Below are 14356 nucleotides of genomic sequence, written 5' to 3'. Positions count from 1 at the left end.
TACTAAGATAAATTAAATATGAATCGTGATTCAATCCGTCCCATTTAAGTTTTAGAATTTTATTTTCAACAATCATGTGTTGAAACAAATGAATATTTAAACAATTGACCAAATAAACTAACAACAACATAAAACAACTAATAAAATTCATGGCAAAGAAAATTTGCTTTTATCACTTAGCAACATCACCCAAAAAACTGTGTTGTTCTCTATTTATAACTTTTGGGGGTCTGTTTTCATATTACCTCAGAGTGTGGAAAAGGAGGTTGATAGGAAATGTCGAGATTACTTATGGGGGGGTCTGTGGAGCACAAGAAGATTGCTCTGGTATCCTGGGAAAAGGTGTGTGTTTCAAAGAAATATGGAGGTCTGATCGAGATTAATACAAGGATAAGTTACCTTAAGAAATTACTTAAAATTTAAAAAATGAAAAAATAAAAATGAAAGGAGGAAGAAGAATATGGTTTTGGTGGATTGGTTGGGATCCCTTCTCCTTAATCAGAAGTCTCGGTTTAATTCATGGGAAAAATCTAGTTTGAAGCGCCGACTACAAAAAATTAATCTTGCAATGCGCGTATCTGAATTTAGTCGAACGTGGAGTGAAGAAAAAAAAAGAGAAAGGAGGAAGAAGAGTCAAGATTATAGAGCACATCCATTACAATTAATCCAAAAGGCAACTTGAGCATAGGGCAAATTAATTTTTGGTCCCAGAGATAATAGATGCGCAAGATATTTGAGTTGTCATGTTGTGCGAATTGACCTCCATGATGATTAAATGAAGAGAAAGAAAATGAGATATGGGAGATTAGCTATACACTGTATGCAACACTACTACAATAAAAGATAATTAGAAAGAGAGTGACTTATTAATAATGACTTTTATGGACTTGAAAATATCTCACATGAATTAGTTTGATTTTTTGAAGTTCATAGTTTTCTAAAATTAGAGACTAAACTTTACTTCAATCTCTAGTTTTGCCAAAAATGATAGTAAAAGATTCTTGGAAGGGTAAAAAGCAAAAGAAAGAACGGAGAAAGGTCCTATATATTCATATATTCCCAAAGACCCAAACTATTGAAATGGTATCTAAATATCTTTGCTTATACTTTAGAGCTATTTGTACTTTTGTTGTCTAACTTTAGTACATATATATATTTCCCAACTATTAAAAATGGTATTTTTATACCATTCAGCTAGACGGCATACCCCATGCATCCTCATTTGAAAGAAATTAACCCATTTTTCCTTAGCAATTTATCTCATGAACTGTCGCGAAAATGTTGTACGACACGAGTTGGAAGCGAGTTTTGCCTACATGTCTTCATCCTAAAGAAATATTCTATGACCGCTTGGTTTTGGTTCGCCAAGATTTAGGCGTGGATGAAACTCCTTCCAACTTCAACCGTAGAACATTTTACCGACAGGTCAAGAGGTTAAATTACTAAGGGGAAAATGGGTAAATTCTTTTCGGATGAGGACACGCAACATTCGTCGTCTAACTAAAGGGTATATACGTACCATTTTTAATAATTTGGGGATATATATCTATCCAAAATTAACGATAAGGATATAAATAGCCTAAAAATATAATGAAGGATATTTATGTATTAATTTTAATAGTTGAAAAGTAAATATGACCTTTTTCCGAATCAAGAAAGCAAACAGAGAGAGCCTAAACAAGGCTCTCGTCTTCTTGTTTACTCATTTATAGTACTTGTCTGACTATAAATTACTTATTAAAACTAAAAATTTAAAGTTAACTCATTTCTTAAATGAAATATATTGATCTTTTCTTGTCAATTAATTACTCTCGTTATTCCAACTTCTATGACTCATTTTGTTTTAATTTATCCCCAAAAAATGCCATATTTCTATAAACAAAAATAAATTAACTTTAAACTTCCATTTTTATAATAAAATATTTATTTTAGACTATAAATTTTCAACGTATTTCTTTATTTCTTAAATACTTTGTCAAAGTTTATCGATGTCATGAAAGTTGGGCTACAGTGAGTACTTATAAAGGAAAATAATGCTTTCTGCGTTTTATTTTATGTGTCATAGTTTGACTGGATATAGACTATAGAGTTTAATAAATAAGAAAAGACTTGATGAATTTTTATCAAATTATCTTTTATTAAAAAAATATACTACTACTATTTTTAATTAAGTCGGTCATTATAAGTGGGATCAATAAGAGTAAACATGAAATTCTATCTTTAAATAGTTAGCAAAAAAAAAAAAAAAAAATTTAACATTCTTTTTTAAATGAATTAAAAAAAGACTAAGTATTATATAATAACACAAGAAGTACGGAAGACTGAATACTAGGCTATTTCATTTTGTACAATACTTGAACAAAAAAGTAAAATAAACGAATGATGACAAAGGACACTATTTCGGTCTACGTCGGCTTTCAGCCATACAAAATTAAGAATTACAGTAGCAAAAATGACTTGAGAGTCAACCCTCAAGTCTTTGCTATTGTTGAGTATAATTATTACTTCATCTAACTAATATCTATCTACACACCAAATCCATAGTAGTATTTTACTTTCATAACCACCACAACCATGGTTGCCATTGCTTTGATTTCATTTCTCCTCTTACAACTCATAACGGCCACTATTTCTGTCACGCCTTCATCGTATAATGCCACAGTATATTTCTTGCTCAACTGTGGCGCACCATCAGTCGCCACTGATGAAGATGGCCGTCGATGGGATACTGATACCCACTATCCCAATTTGTTACCTTCCAATTCATCAACCATATCATCACCAGCCACAGCCTCTGAACAAGACTCTTCAGTTTCTAGAGTCCCTTATACGAATGCTCGTATTTTCAAATCTAAATTCACCTACCCTTTCCGTGTTCCTCCTGGCACTAGTTTCCTCCGTCTCTATTTTTACCCCACCACATACCTTGGCTTCAACAAATCCGAATCCTTTTTCTCTGTAACAGCTAATCAGTTTACCCTCTTGAGTAACTTCAGCGCTTTCCTCACGGTCGCTGCAAGTACCGATTCTAGTTTAAAAATTCAAAAAGAATATGTCATCAATGTTGATGAAACTCAGATACTCAATATAACCTTTTCTCCTTCGCCGAACTCTTACGCTTTTGTTAATGGGATCGAGATTGTTTCCATGCCAACTGATCTTTATCTCCGTGAAGATAGTGGTGGCATCATATTGGTGGGGCAGTATAATCTTTATTACATCAATAACAGCACTGCTCTTGAAAATGTGTACAGGCTGAACGTGGGAGGCAATTTGGTTTCGAGCACAGGGGATACAGGCATGTATCGGGTATGGGATTCAGATGAAGACTTTGTTGTTGGATATGACTATCAAACTCCTCATATAGATGTCAACATTAATTACACTTCTGAAACCCCGGCTTATACGGCGCCAAACATAGTTTACACAACCTCTAGGACCATCGCCAATTACAGCCAGAGCCTGGATTGGATTTTTCCTCTTGACGCTGGGTTCTACTATCTTTTCAGGCTCCATTTTTGTGAGATTCAGCTGGAAGTTAAGGAACAGAACTATCGGGTTTTCGATATACTCATTGGAAACCAAACGGCAGATCAACTAGTCGATGTGATTCAACGGAGTCGCGGCTGGAGAGTCCCGATGTACACAGACTACGTGGTGTTTGTGAGAGATCCAGATGGCCGACGAGGCAAGAAAGATGTGTCGCTTGAATTGCGACCTAACATGGAAACAAAAGCTGTGTATGAAAATGCTATCTTAAATGGCTTAGAAATTTTCAAGTTGAGCGATCGAAAAGGAAATTTTTCCGTCCCAAATCCTGAATCGCGGTTAGAAGTTCCAGAGAATTCAACCCCAAAGGAAAAAAAGAAAAAGAAATGGCATGTCTTTGTTGTTATCACAGCAGGTGTGATTAGTGGAATTGCTCTGTTGTCAATTCTATGTTTCTTGATTTTCCAGCGGAGGAAAAAGGGAAAGGATCTGCATACAAGCGTTACAAAATCATCGTGGATCCCTTTATCAATTACATCGAACTCAACCCAAAGGACCAGCGGTTCAGGCTCATCATCATTACCCTCCAATCTGTGCCGACACTTTTTACTGGAGGAGATAAAAGCTGCAACAGGAAATTTTGATGACAATTTTGTGATTGGGTATGGAGGTTTCGGTAATGTGTACAAAGGGTACATAGACAACGGCACAACCACAGTTGCAATCAAGAGATTGAATCCTTCATCAAAGCAAGGAGTTCGCGAGTTTGAGACAGAGATTCACATGTTATCAAAGCTAAGACATCTGCATTTGGTATCCTTAATTGGTTATTGTGATGATAACAATGAGATGATTTTGGTTTATGATTACATGGCTCATGGAACTCTCCGTGATCACTTGTACAAAGCTGATAATGCTCCTCTTCCATGGAGGAAACGCCTTGAGATTTGCATTGGCGCAGCAAAAGGATTGTGTTATCTCCATACAGGTATACATTTAATCTCACTCATAGTCACTGAACTTTATACGGTATAACAGTAAACTTGTATATTATTTAATCATATTGAAGTAACTAAACTTTGCGCACTTAAACAGTAAAGTCACCTTGATGGGTAGGTTTTGATTGTCACTAGTAGGTAATGTTAATATATAATGATTTGCTTTTCTAGTAGATTAAAATTTGAATGTTTTGACGTGATTAATGATACTTTTGAATCTATTGTCATCTATAGTAGATAAAATTCATGATCGTTAGATTTACTTTCACAGGTACAAAGCACACCATTATTCATCGAGATGTCAAGTCGACCAACATTTTATTGGATGATAAATGGGTTGCTAAGGTGTCAGATTTTGGATTATCCAAGATTGGTCCGCTTGGTGGGTCAGAAAATACCCATGTTAGCACTGCTGTGAAAGGAAGCTTTGGGTATGTTGATCCTGAATACTATAAGCGACAACAATTAACAGAAAAATCTGATGTGTATTCTTTTGGGGTGGTGTTATTCGAAGTGTTGTGCGCTAGGCCAGCATTAATGCCTAGAATGCCGAAAGGGCAAGTGAATTTGGCTGATTGGGCTTGTAGGTGCTGTAAAAAAGGAAATCTTGAACAGATAATTGATCCGACTTTGGAAGGACAAATTGCCCCGGAGTGCTTAAACAAGTTTGCAGAAGTAGCATATAATTGCTTGAAGGATCAGGGGGTTCAAAGGCCATCAATGGGCGATGTTGTCTGGAATTTAGAATTTGTATTAAAGCTTCAAGATGCAGCAGATAATAGAGGTCACAAAATGGAAGGGAACAGTTACCCAGCTAGCCCGTCTTTCCCCTTGATTGTGAATGGTCATACCAATATATCTACAGATGAAGGCGAGGCCTTTTCAGGTTCATATGAAGTTGGAGGAAAATCAACCAGCAGTGGTACATCCATGACCAGTAGTGATGACAAGCTGAAGAGTGATACCATTTTCTCTGAGATTTTGAATCCAACGGGTCGATGAGATTGTTACATACATAAGTTGCATATTAGCTCTTTCTCTGTTTCTTTTTCCTTTATTGAATTTGTCTCCTTATTAATATCGATGTATTGTAGCGAATATTCAGAAGTGTATAAGCTATACGATAGTTTCACTATTTTTTCTTGGGCAGACTAGTTAAGTTCCATTCATACTGCCCTACGGTCGATTTTTAAGCAGAAAACCAAAAACAAATCACATCAAGAAAAAGAAACAACATCAAAATGAATCAAGAAAAAGAAACAATATCAAAATGAATGAGTCATGTATAGCAGATGAAAGGAATGGGACAAGAAAATGTTGCTATTATATGGCCCAGTATATATAATAAATAAGACTACTAGAGTAGCTACTTTTCTTCATCTTTGTTTGTTTTGCATCTACCCCGTGTCCCCGTCAGTTCACTTGCGTCCAAACAGTGCAAAAACAAAAAAGACGAGACTTATTGGCAGCCTTACTAAATAAAATAAACCAAACCGAAGGACGGAATTATTAATTACTTTACAACAAGTAATTATTTGTTTGCTTACCTTATGAAATTCACAACTCTCACTTGATGTGCAGTCGTCATTCTCACAGTACTACTCACCAAGTACATACAATTTAACAGCGAAATGTGACAAACAGAGGCATATATAGCTTCATTGACTCAAAAATAGTCACTCCAACGTCCTTTCAAAAGTTATATTGTGCATACAAAAAATAATATTGTGTATATGGGTCAAAAACAATTTAGAAATATACACCAACGTTTGGTAAACCCCGACCTCCATCCACCCATCCCACATAAAAAATTCTTAACTATCGCCACTGGATTGACAAGTAAAAGTGGAAGGGGAGTATAATACTAATATGAACACGGGTAGATCCACATCCTTTTGAAAGAATTATCAAAACAATAAAATAATGTCGTAAGAGAGTACATCTCATTGGTTAATATAAACATAGTAGTACGTCTTTTTTATTTCCTTCATTTTCTATCAGTGTTGAAAAGTCGGGTCAAAATTTAACAAAAAATCAACCAAATTCCAAAGAAAATAATTCAAAACCTTTCATTTCACGTATGCCTATACTAACAATATATGGCCGGAGGAATTATTGAGTTGAGCATAACAGACTTTTAACAAGTTATTACTCCCTCCGTTTTAAAAAAAATAATTACTTTCCTTTTTAATCCGTTTAAAAAAAATGATCTCTTTTCTTTTTTGGCAATATTTTAATTTTAACTTTCTACATGACATGTTTATGATCAAAAGATTAAAGGACATTTTGACATATTTAACACAACTTTAATTTAAAATCATAAAATTTAAAAATCTTTTAAATTTTATATCAAGTCAAAATACATCGTTCTTTTTTAAACGAATGGAGTATTATATTAAGAAAAGTCTTGCTCATGGCCTACAAGACAAATACAAGACGCCCCCATTAAGAAGTTTCCCTCATCTTTTTTACTTCTATTGATTTCTTTTATATGGTCCCCATTTTTAGTGCAATAATTCCTTATCTTTACGCTGACTCCATAAGGAATGGCGTATATAACACTCCAACTTAAGATAAAAAATCTCACGTTAATAAAATATAAGAGGGATGCTTGGTATATAAGTAAGTAAGTCTTATTTTTTAGTGACGCGTTTTAAAGTCGTGTGGGCCTGAGTCCAAAGCGGACAATATCACTAGTGGGTTGGGGAGTTACAGGAGTGTCTTAGGCCTTGATGGTTCGGGATGCCTGTCGCGGCCAGGGCCTCGGCTTGGGTCGTGACAGAATGGTATCGGAGTCTCTCCTGTGTCAGACCTGTCAATGTGGGCCAGAGTTCAAACAAAGTGTAGGCAAATTCCGGTAAGACGGAACAAACCTCAGTCTTGAGTCTAGACAAATCTTATTCGGTGGGTAAACCTCAGCGAGGACGCTGAGTCCATAAGAGGTGGTGTATGTGACACCCAACTTAGTATAAGGAGTCCCACATCGACAAAATACAAGAGGGGTGCTGGGTATATAAGTAAGCAAGTCTTACTTCCTAGTGACGCATTTTAAAGTCGTGAAGGCCTAGGCCCAAAGCGGACAATATCACTAGTGAGTTGGGGCAAGGGATATCTCGGGCTTTCGTGGTTCGGAACAATATCACTAGTAGGTTGGGATAAGGGGTATCTCGGACCTTCATGGTTCGGGATGCCCGTCGCGGGTAGGGCCTCGACTCTGATCGTGACATCAACTTCAATCAGTAAACCATTTAATTGAGGTAGATGAATACTCCCTCGTCCATCTTTAGTTGCACGGTATCGATTTGACATATCCAATCCTTAAAGAATAATTATTTATTATTTAAATATAATAAATTTAATATTTTAAAAATTATATTAAAATTAAATAATAAATTATTTCTTGATTTTTAAAGCTGAACGAGTAAAAGTGGATATGAGAAACTACAAAAGTGGACGGAGGGACTAGCCTATCATCACAAGCTATACAAACAATATAGTCGCACTATTTTTTCTTAGGCAAACTAATAAAGTTCCATTCATACCCGCCCTACTGAGAAGATTTTCAAGCGGATAAAGAAGAAGAAACAAACATGGAAATGAATGAGAGTGAGTTGCAGATAGAGAAATGAAATTATGAAAAGAATGGAGACAAAAAAAAGGTTACTATTTCATGGCCCAGAGTTGCTTATTTTTCTTTCCTATTTCACTTGCGTTTTAACAGTGCAAAAACACAGAGACTTGGCTAGCGTCAAGCAGTCTTGATAAACATCTTTTTCTTTCGGGCGAGAAGGGAAAACACTTTTAGGGGTTGACGGTACTCCTTTGGATTGTTTAACGCGGATCTAATTCAATGGGTCACTTAGACTAGGCTTGATACATCAAAGATAGATTGATAAAGGGATGGAATCATTAATTAGCACTTATTTCTTTCTCTACCTGAAATTAAGGATTTTTAATGTGTCGATACAAATATGAACAAGAAGGGATCCGCAATTTTTTCACGGAATAGTCGAAAGGAAAAATTAATACATCTCATATCATTGGATAATAGGAGTTTTGATGACCGTATAAACATGCAAAATTGGATATTTTTTCCATCTCATGTCATGTTAAGGTGGAAATGTCAGGTCAAAATTTAACAAAGAATCATCCAAATTCCAAAGAAATAATCCAAAACCTGTCATTTCATGTATGTCTTACTCTATATGACCTACTGATCCACTGGAATTATTTAGCAGAAAATAACAAAGACTTACGAAAATATGAAAGACAACATCGTTATTAGGATAATTCATTTGCATGGCCTACAAGGAAAAAAATAGCCAATTAGCAAGTTTTCCTCGCCTTTTTTATTTCTTTGTTTTCCTTCTGTATTTTCCTAGGAAAATACTCGCTTCGTTTCGTTTTACTTACCCTATGCTAAAAGTAAATGTTTCAATTTATTTATCCAATTTATGAAATCAAGAGAATTTTGTTAATTTTTTTTCTATTAGTATTAATAACTCAATAAAGTAATAATAATCAAATTTAGAATTTTAAAGCATCATTAATAAGATTAAATTAGTAAAAATACATCCCTAACTAAAATTGTCTCAACGGATGTGCCGAGTCAATAAGGATCAAGTAATATGAAACTTATGGAGTATATGGCACCATTTTTAGTGCAATTATTCCTAATCCTTGCACCTTTAATTTTTCTGGCATTCTTTGACGAGGTCAACTCTTGGGTCACTGATTTTTAGTCCTTCAATCAGTTAACCATTTACTTAATTGATGTAGTTGAATAGCATATTAGTACTACAACTAGGAATTGGTTGCCACAGTAACTTTCCTCCTTCATGATGATTAATTACTTGTGCCCTTTATTTGCTACTACAAAGTTGGCAATTTACATCACTCTGCGCTGAAGCCATTGAATCTCTCTGAATAATATATAATCGAGTTAATTATTTAAATGGTCATCCAAATTATAATAACAGCGCAATAAAATTCTTTTTATGACAGCACAGATGTACATCTTGTTTTCTTCTGAACGTATTTTCTTGTATGCAACAGATAAGGTTCTCTCGAGACTATACTGTAGTCAGATTTCTGTGTGTGTGTGATGCATTTTTAATTGGTTCTGGAATACTGTTGAGTTCAGATAGAGCAATCCAGAATGAATTTTGGGCGATTGAAAAACTAGGTAGTATAAGGAGAGCTTTAAGAGGATTTGTCATAGTATTGTTCAATGACAATCGTGGAGTGTCTCTAATGTAAACATAAACTTAATTTCAACCATAGCAAATTAAAAATTATAACACCAACTGACTTGAGAGTCAACCTTCTTCAATTCATGGCAATTGTTCAGTATAATTGTTCGTTTGGTCTGCATACCAAATATTACAGAATTTTTGCACAACACCACACCATGTTAACTAGTGCTATAATTTCCTTTCTCATCTTGCATCTCATAACGGCCACTATTTCTGTCGCGCCATCACCGTACAATGCAACAGTCCATTTCTTGCTAAACTGTGGAGCACCATCAGTCTCAACGGACGAATCTGATGGCCGTCGATGGGATACTGATATCCACTATCTGAATTCCTTAACCTCCAACAGTTCAAGCATATCCACACCAGCCAAAGCCTCTGAACAAGATTCTTCAGTTTCTAGAGTCCCTTATATGAATGCTCGTATTTTCAAATCGAAATTCACATACACTTTCACTGTTTCCTCTGGCACCAAATTCCTCCGTCTCTATTTTTACCCGGCCGATTACGCTGGCTTCAACAAATCTGAATCTTTTTTCTCTGTAACAGCTAATCAGTTTACCCTCTTGAGTAACTTCAGTGCTTTCCTCACAGTCTCTGCAAGTAAAGCGATTCGAAAAGAATTTGTCATTAACGTTGATGAAACTCAGCTTCTCAAAATAACTTTTTCTCCTTCATCACCCATCTCTTATGCTTTTGTTAATGGGATTGAGATAGTTTCCATGCCAACTGTTCTTTACATCCACGGAGACGTCAAATTGCCGGGGCAGATTTACAATTTTAATTACGATATCGATAACAATACTGCTCTCGAGACTCTGTACAGGCTGAACGTGGGAGGCAATTTGGTTTCGAGCACAGGGGATACAGGCATGTATCGGGTATGGGATTCAGATGAAGACTTTGTTGTTGGATATGGCTATCAAACTCCACATTTACATGTCAACATCACTTACACTAATAAAACCCCGGCTTATACTGCGCCAAACATAGTTTACACAACCTCTAGGACCATGGCCAACTACAGCCAGAGCCTGGATTGGATATTCCCTCTAGATTCTGGGTTTTACTATCTTTTCAGGCTCCATTTTTGTGAGATTCAGCTGGAAGTTATGGAACAAAATTATCGGGTTTTTGACATATCCATTGGAAACCAAACGGCAAAGCGACTAGTTGATGTAATTCAATTGAGTGGCGGCTGGAGAGTCCCGGTTTACAGAGACTACGTGGTGAATGTTACTACTAACCCAACTGTGGGAAGAAACAAGCAAAATGTGTCGCTTGAATTGCGTCCTAACTTGGAAAATAAATCAGTATATGCTAGTGTTATCTTAAATGGATTAGAAATTTTCAAATTGAGCGATCAATATGGAAATCTGTCCATGCCAAATCCTGAATTTCCCTCAGAAGCAAATGGAAATCTGGCCACCTTGAGTCCTGAATTTTCCAGAGAAGCTCCAATCATTTCACCAACTTCTCCAAACAACAATAAGAAAAGACCATCGCACGTCATTGTTGTTAGCATTGCAGGTGTAATCAGTGGAATTGCTGTTTTTTCAATTCTGAGTTTCTTAATTTCCCGGCATCGAAATAGGGGAAATGATTCTGGTCCCCCCCAGTCATCAGAGTCCACGCAAAATACAGGCAGCTCAGGCTCATCCGATATGTGTCGACACTTTTTAGTTGAAGAGATAAAAACAGCAACGGGCAATTTTGATGAGAAATTTGTGATTGGCTGTGGAGGTTTTGGTAATGTGTACAAAGGGTACGTCGACAAAGGTAAAACCATAGTTGCAGTCAAGAGATCGAATCCTTCATCAAAGCAAGGGGTTCGCGAGTTCCAAACAGAGATTGAGATGTTATCATCAAAATTAAGACACCGACATCTGGTGTCCTTAATTGGTTATTGTGATGATAAGAATGAGATGATCTTGGTTTATGACTACATGGCTAATGGAACCCTCCGCGATCACTTGTACAATACTGACAATGCTCCTCTTCCATGGAAGAAACGCCTCGACATTTGTATTGGTGCAGCTAAAGGATTATATTACCTTCATTCAGGTAAGTAATCATTACATTAATAAAAATGTCATGATATAACTCGCTCAATTTTAGTATGGTAAAAAAGTATTGGGTCAGAATATGTCAAATAGCGATCAATGTCAAGTTGGGTTTTGTTTGTTCAATTTGCATTTTGCCCTGTTGTGTTATATTATTTGATATGTACGTTTTGATCCATAGCTTGATTAGTTATTTCAGATTTAATCTGTTTGGTCAAACAAATGGACAAGTTACAATCCAATATGTTTAAACTTGAGTAAATTACTTGAAATGAGTTGCTTTTGCTGCTATAGGTACCAAACATATGATCATTCACCGAGATGTTAAGTCAACTAACATCCTATTGGACGATAAGTGGATCGCCAAGGTGTCAGATTTTGGATTATCCAAAGTAGGTTCATTTGGTGGGCTAGATGTTACCCATGTTAGCACTGCAGTGAAAGGAAGTTTTGGGTACATGGATCCTGAATACTACAAACGTCAACAATTGACAGAAAAATCAGATGTTTATTCCTTTGGGGTGGTTCTGTTTGAAGTGCTATGCGCTAGGCCGGCAATAAATGCAAACTTGCCAAGTGAGCAAGTGAATTTGGCCGAGTGGGCTTGTAGATGTTATAAAAAAAGAAATGTTGAACAAATCATTGATCCTAACTTGAAAGGACACATTGCCCCAGAATGTTTAAGCAAGTTTGCAGAATTGGCATATCATTGTTTGAGGGAGCAAGGGGTGCAAAGGCCATCAATGGGTGATATTGTTAAAACTTTAGAATTTGCATTACAACTCCAAGAGGGTGCAGATAATAGATGTCATCATGACGTGAAAGGATGCATATTACCCGTTGGCCCTTCTTTTCCCTTGACTATGTACGGTCATGCTAATACAGCGACTGAGATTTTCTCAGATTTAAGTGAAGTTGACAGAAAGTTGACAAGTAATGGTATATCCATGTCGATCAGTAGGAATGCCAAATTGAAGAACGTCACCATTTTCTCTGAGATTGTGAATCCATTGGGTCGATGATATCCATGTCAAAAAGTAATGCTACATCCATGATTAAGAACCTGAATTGTTGGGTGGATGAGATTGTTATAGCTGTTTCCTGCCTCTCTTTTTTTTGGTGAAATATAAGTTCAGGAGTTTAGTAGTCAACCAACTGAGTTATTAAGATTCCTCAAAACCAATGTGCAGAATGTTTTCTTGCTGTCTACTCTTAATTGCATAATACCCACATAATAAAGTCTTCAGTAAAGTTTTTTCTTAGCTATAATCAAGTTCCATTGTAAGTTGTAACATAAACTACTAATGTCGAGATAGTAAAGTTAGGTGGTTATGGGAATTCATTTCTGAGTATTTAAGACGATAGAAAACTCGGAAGAACACAAAAACTGAACTGCCATGTAGAGATCTCCAACTTTTTTCATGAAATTATCTAGATAAAAATTGAACTTTGCTTCTTAAGGATTAGCGTGGCCCAGTTTAGCAGATAGATATTTGACAAAAAGTAGAAAAAGAAGTTGGAGTTCATTCTTAAGAAATTTAGGCCATTCATGAAAATAAAATTTTTTGTTAGTAATCAAAGGTTAGTGCAAAAACTCACTTGAAAGCGGAGTAAAATCACCTTTTCAAACTTGAAATTCATTCATAAGAAATTTAGGCCCTCCATGAAAATAATAATTTTTTGAAGTTGGAGTTGGAGTTAAAGTTATTTGGTGTTATGTTTGGCATGAATATAAATTGAAGTTGTTTTTGAAATTTTATAAAAGAAATATGAGTGAAAAAAGTCAAAAAATATTTTTCACAAAAATAAAATAATTTTGTGACCAAACAATATTATTTTCACCTTTTTCACAAGTAAATAAATTTTAAAAATAAAATGAAAAAAATTTCATGACCAAACACATGCTTAGAAAATCAGTTTCATATATAACCAAAAGCTTCTTTTGAAATTTCTTTTCGAAAAGAAAAAAAATCATGTACAAATGGGCCCTGAAGTGTCGAAAAGTCAGGTGAAAATAACAAAGTAGAATCCTATAGGTCAAAAAAAAATATTTCAAAACCTTTGAAAGTTATATATTATTAGGGAAAACGCTTTTAATTTTTGAGTTATCACATTATTTTAATTCAGTTCTTGTGGTATTTGATTAATCACTTTTAACCTTCAATTAAATAATGTATGTTATTTTAATTTTTGACTAACATATCTCATTAAATTAAACAGCACGACCACTATTAATAAGGCACTTTGAGTATAGCACATACAAATTTTTATTTGCACGTTAGTTATTTCAATAATAACTAAGTAAAATATATTAATTTTACTCACTGTCATGATTAATAATAAAATATTAGCTCCAAATCATTACACTTTTCAATATTTGACAATGTTAAATTCGTCTTTCATATTCTCGAGTACAATTTCCTTTAGGCATAAAGAAATTCTCTCTTTCTTCATAAGTATCTCACGTTATTTGACCTAAATTTCGTCCAATTATGAAATTTAAATTTATGTAGAAATTCATGACTTGAATGTATTTTGATTTGATTCTGTT

General features: G+C 35.1%; 2 protein-coding genes across 2 annotated transcripts; both read left to right on the top strand.

Moving 5' to 3' along the window:
• Positions 1-2318: 2318 nt before the first annotated feature.
• On the top strand, positions 2319-5630 carry LOC107860437 (receptor-like protein kinase FERONIA). The gene is made up of 2 exons (XM_016705805.2): positions 2319-4477; positions 4759-5630. The coding sequence occupies exons 1-2, from the start codon at positions 2575-2577 to the stop codon at positions 5487-5489; spliced, it is 2634 nt and encodes an 877-aa protein (XP_016561291.1). The 5' UTR covers positions 2319-2574; the 3' UTR covers positions 5490-5630.
• Positions 5631-7953: 2323 nt separating this feature from the next.
• LOC107860436 (receptor-like protein kinase FERONIA) lies at positions 7954-13143 on the top strand. Its single transcript, XM_016705803.2, has 2 exons — positions 7954-11806; positions 12100-13143. The coding sequence occupies exons 1-2, from the start codon at positions 9823-9825 to the stop codon at positions 12825-12827; spliced, it is 2712 nt and encodes a 903-aa protein (XP_016561289.1). The 5' UTR covers positions 7954-9822; the 3' UTR covers positions 12828-13143.
• The last annotated feature ends 1213 nt before the right edge of the window (positions 13144-14356 follow it).

Source organism: Capsicum annuum, chromosome 2, assembly GCF_002878395.1.
Source record: "Capsicum annuum cultivar UCD-10X-F1 chromosome 2, UCD10Xv1.1, whole genome shotgun sequence".
NCBI lineage: Eukaryota > Viridiplantae > Streptophyta > Magnoliopsida > Solanales > Solanaceae > Capsicum > Capsicum annuum.
This window is presented reverse-complemented; position numbering and strand designations above follow the sequence as displayed.

Bases quoted from the DNA above. Each gene is read 5' to 3' on its own strand.
- LOC107860437 (XM_016705805.2), top strand. From the start codon at position 2,575: ATGGTTGCCATTGCTTTGATTTCATTTCTCCTCTTACAACTCATAACG. The intron at 4,478-4,758 runs GTATACATTTAA...TTACTTTCACAG, and splicing joins ATTGTGTTATCTCCATACAG to GTACAAAGCACACCATTATT.
- LOC107860436 (XM_016705803.2), top strand. From the start codon at position 9,823: ATGGCAATTGTTCAGTATAATTGTTCGTTTGGTCTGCATACCAAATAT. The intron at 11,807-12,099 runs GTAAGTAATCAT...TTGCTGCTATAG, and splicing joins ATTATATTACCTTCATTCAG to GTACCAAACATATGATCATT.